General features: G+C 46.3%; 1 protein-coding gene across 14 annotated transcripts in view; it reads left to right on the top strand.

Annotated features, from left to right (window-relative positions):
• The first annotated feature begins 326 nt into the window (after window positions 1-326).
• Window positions 327-6000, top strand: part of CD58 (CD58 molecule) — a 67343-nt gene continuing 61669 nt past the window's right edge. For 11 of the 14 annotated variants that reach the window (XM_039482662.1, XM_039482656.1, XM_039482638.1 and 8 more), the window contains exon 1: window positions 327-515. In XM_039482662.1, the coding sequence (XP_039338596.1) occupies window positions 458-515 (58 nt within the window). In that variant the 5' untranslated portion in view covers window positions 327-457. The remainder of the gene's footprint in view (window positions 516-6000) is intronic. The other 3 variants (XM_039482574.1, XM_039482598.1, XM_039482565.1) reach the window with 1 other exon arrangement.

Raw genomic sequence — 6000 nt, 5'->3', positions numbered from 1 at the left:
CTCATGCTCCAATACGTCTGTTAGTCTATAAGGTGCCACAGGACTCTCTGCTGCTTTTACAGATCCAGACTAACAGGGCTACGCCTCTGATACTCAACTTTAATGTGTGTGAGGATTTCAAAACATGAGTTAAATCTAACAAAATAATCATGAAACGTTTTTACCCACGGCGCCAGACAGCCCTCCCCCCTTCACCCTCACAGTCTCACCCCTCATCGGTCCTGACACCCCTGTACATCCGAACACCTCCCGCCCATTTCAATTCCCGGGGAAAACACTGGGCCACGGGCGGCTCCCGACTGCGGCGGCGCGTCGCTGTCGCTGGTTTCAGTTTCGGTCTGCGGGGCCGCACCTCGCTTGAGCGGCGCCATCTGGGTTGGTGTCGCGGAGCGGCTCCGGAGCAGAGGGGAGCGAGCCCGCCGCGCCCCCTCCCCCCCGTCTGACCCCGCGAGCCGACATGGGGCTCGCCTGCCGCCTCTCCGCGCTCGGGCTGCTGCTGCTGCGCGCCCTGCCGGGTAAGGGCGGGTCCCTCCTGCCTCCGTCCCTCCCCGCCGGGACCGCGCGCGAGAAGCTCCCCGCAGACTCGGGGGTCCCGCCCCGCCCCGCGGCAGCGCTGCGCAGAGCGGGTTGCTTCGCCCCGGGGTCCGGGCCTCGCTTGGGCGGGAATTGCGAGAGAGCTGGAACTGCTGACGCGGGGCCCGGGGGAATGAGACTGGGAAGCCGCAGTCCGAGCCCGCCCTGGACCCGGCCGAGCTATTCGTGGGAGCGGGTGGAGGGGTCTTCCTGGGATTGTTAGTTGTCAGACGCCTCTTCTCAACCAGGAGAGGTTGTGTTCAGTCTGACTCAAAGTGAAGGGTCGGGCCAGCTCCCACTGCAATTACAGGGGCGGCCGGGATGCGCCCAGAAGAATGGCTTCTTCCTGCTTTGGCTAGCTGCTCCCTGCCTGTGCCAGTGCCTTATCGGTGCCAGTTGTGCAAAAAAAAAAAAAAGTTTATGACTCTGGAATCTGAATGCTTGCCAGCCCCACAGGGGCCACACCACTGCGAGCTGAAGTCTGTTCCTCTTTGTGTCTCAGGAACAGAATTGTTTGCTAAGATCTCAAACCTGCAATTGACAAGGCCAAACCCGGGCATTACCCACCAACTTCACTGGGTCTCAGTGCGGGTGTGTGCACACATGGAGTCATTTGAAGGATGAAGACCTAGGTCAGGGGTAGTCAATTATTTTCTGACAGGGTCCAAATTTCATGGTCAGGGTATAGTCAAGGTCAAGACTCCAGAGAAAGTAATAATAGTTTAACTTCTGTGCCATGGAAGATAATGGAGCAAGTAATTAAGGAAATCATCTGCAAACACTTGGAAGGTGGTATGGTGATAGGGAATAGCCAGCATGGATTTGTAAAGAACAAATCATGTCAAACCAATATGATAGCTTTCTTTGATAGGCTAATGAGCCTTGTGAATAAGGGAGAAGCAGTGGCAGGGCTGGCTCCAGGCACCAGCCGAGCAAGCTCGTGCTTGGGGCGGTAGATTCTATGGGGCGGCATTCTGCTCAAACCTAGGGCGGCATGGCCGCTTTTTCTTTTTTTTCTTCCCCGTTGCTTCGGCTGCCCTGTACAGGGGTGGTGGCATGGAGAAGGGGAGCGCCCTGCAGCAGACTTGGCAGGGCAGCCCACATCCTTCCCTCCCCGCCAACCGGAGCAGCGCAGAGCCCTCCCGGTAGCAGCGCGGCGGTTGGGGCCGTGTGGCGAGCGCCCCACTGAAGCGCTGGCCACCCCCCTTCTTTTTCTCCCCCCCCGCTCCGTCCCCCTCTCCCTCCCCTCCACTAGACCCGGCGCACACTCTGCAGCACAGGGGGTCCCCCTGCTCCCTGGCTCCGGCCGCCCTGAAGGGTTTTAGAGGACCACAAGCTAAATGAGAGTCAACAGTGTGATGCTGTTGCAAAAAAAGCAAACATGATTCTGGGATGCATTAATAGGTGTGTTGTGAGCAAGACACGAGAAGTAATTCTTCCGCTCTACTCTGCGCTGGTTAGGCCTCAACTGGAGTATTGTGTCCAGCTCTATACACCACATTTCAAGAAAGATGTGGAGAAATTGGAGAGGGTCCAGAGAAGAGCAACAAGAATGATTAAAGGTCTTGAGAACATGACCTGTGAAGGAAGGCTGAAAGAATTGGGTTTGTTTAGTTTGGAAAAGAGAAGACTGAGAGGGGACATGATAGCAGTTTTCAGGTATCTAAAAGGGTGTCATAAGGAGGAGGGAGAAATCGTGTTCATCTTAGCCTCTAAGGATAGAACAAGAAGCAATGGGCTTAACCACCCTTGCTGCAGTTTTAGGTTGGACATTAGGAAAAAGTTCCTAACTGTCAGAGTGGTTAACCACTGGAATAAATTGCCTAGGGAGGTTGTGGAATCTCCATCTCTGGAGATATTTAAGAGTAGGTTAGATAAATGTCTATCTGGGATGGTCTAGACAGTATTTGGTCCTGCCATGAGGGCAGGAGACTGGACTCGATGACCTCTCGAGGTCCCTTCCAGTCCTAGAATCTATGAATCAGATTTCAGGGTCTGTTCAAAAGCGTCTAGAGGTCCGGATTTGGCCCATCGTCTGCTGATTGACTACTCCGGCTTAGGTTTCTAACATTTACACCTCTGTAAACCCACTGAGGAAAATGGAATTACACAGATATCGTTAAGGGCCTATCTTGGCTCAGAGAATTTTAGTGCTGGTGATGATGAATGTGGCAGAAAGAATCCAGCTGGAGTTTTGCAGGGCTGACCTTTAGGAAGAAAAAAAATTGACCTGTAAAATGAGCATATTTAATCTGGAATCACTGAGGCCTGGTCTAGACCTAAAATGTAGGTAGACGAGGGCTGGGTTTCCAATCAGGAACATTAGGCACATGCCTAGGAATGCTGTTCTAATGGTGCCTTACCTCTCTAAAACCGTGTGCAACATGGAGGTCAGCTGTAGGCATCAGGGTGCTGAAGATGCTGTGCCTAGGGGTGGGTAAGATGTAAATCTGGCCCTGTGGTCAACCCAGCTATGTTGCTCAGGGCTGTTAAAAATTTCACTCTTGTTGATAGAAATTCTAGACATATTTGGCATGTCTTAATCAGAGCGGGATGAAAATACTGAATGTGACAGAATTATTCCTGGCTGCTTGATACCAGTATTTCCAGGATGGCTCTAGTAAATTCAGGATGACCCCACAAAATTGGGGGCAGACAGCAACCTTGCATGGTTTCTTTTAGGAACAGGTGAAGGTTTGTTGTGATCATAGTAGCACTGCAGAGGCTGGGAAACTATACTCCATGCCTTCTATGCCACTGGCTCATTGGCTTTAGTTAGATTTGGTTACTGATAAAATGGTGAATGCTTTGTATTCTGGGTTTTTACTTTTCTTTGAAAAACAAAAATTATCAGTCACAAGAGTTCTGTCTGGTTTACCTACTTTAAAGTACGATTTGGAATTTTGGCAGGTGCTTAAATAACTAGTAATATTTGTCATTAAATATCAGATAGGTGACATTTTCCTCCCTCTGCCTGGAGAGATACAAACTTTTGACATAACTTGTCAGGATAAGAAATATATATCAGGTGCCTCTCAGGTTTCTACTTGATTAGCGTTAAAGGCTATCTGTACTGAAAATTACCCATTTGAAAAGATTCGTCAGATGATAAAGAAAAGGGATCATTGCTATCAGAACATTTTAAGCTAATTTGACCAAAATAGATGTTTTGAAACAGGAATTCTGATTCATGTTATATATTAATTTAATTATTTAGCATAGGAGACTTGCTTGTGACTTTTTGTGTTTAATTGGGAGTTTCCTGAGTATATAAAATGGGATATAAGAACAAAGTCACCTTTTGTTGTCTTTGCTCTATTACTAACTGTTTCAAACCATCCCTTGAGATTACCTTCCCTGGGCTCCATATAAGGTCTCTGGAGATAAGCCTCTCTCATTTTATAACCATTGTGGGCTCCTATTCTGCAACTGGATCTCTATGTGGATGGACCCCTGCACTTGCACCATATAAAGTCAGTGGTGCTCTGCAGGTACTCAGGAGTCCACCCTCATGCATCTAATTGCAGGGTCAGGATCTTGGTGTCTGTACCCTAGACCTGCGGACTTGATTTTCAGCAGGTTTTTGGGCAGTGATATAGATCTGGGTGTGTGTCAGCGTCATATAAATTATATTCCAGTATCACATTGTTTTTAGTTATTCACTCTTCGAAAGATAGCAAATTATCTGAATAAGTAAATATTAATTAAATAGCAGTGGCACGTACAGGCCAACCAGGTCAGGGCCCCATTGTGCTAGATCCTGAAGAAACATATAGCAAATGACGTTCCATGCCCCAAAGAGCTTACATTTTAAAAGAGCACATAACAGGTGGATGAGGTAAATAAGGGGATCAGGGTGGGGGCGACAGGGTAACAAAAATAGTAGGATGGGCACAATTCTTGCTTATCACAAACTGAAATCACAGCTCACCAGCTGCCACCTCTCTGGCCCACCTCAATATAGTATCTAAGTGCTTCCTCCTTTAAAAGAATTTAAAGCCACACTATGTCTGCTTTGTCTTCCTGAGTCTGTCTGTTTTTGTCCCCTGCCCTTGCCAGTGTTTGCCCAAAATGGCACTGATGATGAAAGTAGCAAGTTCCTTGGCAAGGTGATAATGTTCTAGAAATGCCAAGTACACACAGTAGAAGCACACTGGCATTTCTAGACCAAATAAGGTCCTGTTCCTAGCACTTGTTCATATATGGACTGTTGCACACTCACAGAACCCCAGTGAATAAATTTTACTCTGCATGGGTGCAGGATCAGGGCTCAAATGAGTATACCAAGAGTGAAATCCTGGCTTTATTGAAGTCTCCCATTGACTTCAGCAGGGCCACAGTTTCATGCCAAGATTACAGAGGAGAGGTAAATAGATATGTTGAAGAAATAATGTTTCCACACACTCACACTGTGACATGTGGACACATTGGCTGGTGGATGCTCTCTCAAGAGTTAGGAAACTCTTCTCCATTGTTCCTGGACCACTTTACCTGTCTTTTACCTGACATTTAAAACCTTAGTCTTTTCCTAAGATCATTTGAATTTTGATATATTTTCTCAGTACTTAGGTTTGGGGAGGGAGGGTTTCCTTTTGTTCCTCTTTCAGTTTGGAGAAGAGGAGATGTGAATGTTCTTTAAATCGATGCAGCCTGTATGAAAGAGAGAGGTACTTTATTCTATGTTGATAATAAGTGGACAGAAGGATAGTGGTGGGCAGCTCTCATGGTAAAGCAAACACACTTTGTTTCCCCACAATTTAAAGGAGACCTGGGGGGGCGGGGGAAATGTCTTCTGCCCTCCTTTGCCCTTTTATGATAGATAAGGAAAACCTGATAATTTAAAAAAAAACAGATATTTTGTTTAAAAAATTATTATTCCACTTGCTTTTACCTTACAAATATGAGGAACATCTGGTCTTTGATTTTGTTGGATGTTTCCTTGGGTGATTCAGATCTATTGGGAATTGTTTCAGTTTTTAACTGTAGGGGCAGGAAAATTGACTCTTTAATAATCAGATATTTTCTTTCAACAGAATTAAATGTGTTAACAAAACCAGATTGTTTTACACAGTTGAATGAAAATTCCTTTCCCTTTCAATTATTCCGGTTTCACTGCTTCATATCTATGATGAAGTAATCCCATATAACCATCAATTCTCCATTGAGTTCTCCAGGATAAACAGGGCAGACAAGACCTGAATTTCTAATTTAAAAAATGTAGGAAAAAAAACACAAAACACAAAACAAACAAAAACCTTTACAGCCCTTCTTTATAGATTAAAAAATAAGCAAAAAGGGGCATAAATCCTTGTTTCCCCTTTGCTGGATGACAAGGGAGGAAAAAAACCGAATTATTTGGTTAATATGTGTATTGTCAAACTAACCCAGTCTTTCTAGAGTAAGTTGCTATGGGCCAAATTCCTCTGT

The sequence above is a fragment of the Mauremys reevesii genome, linkage group 1 (assembly GCF_016161935.1).
Source record: "Mauremys reevesii isolate NIE-2019 linkage group 1, ASM1616193v1, whole genome shotgun sequence".
NCBI lineage: Eukaryota > Metazoa > Chordata > Testudines > Geoemydidae > Mauremys > Mauremys reevesii.
Note: the sequence above shows the minus strand (reverse complement) of the source record. Positions and strands in the feature narration are given on the sequence as shown.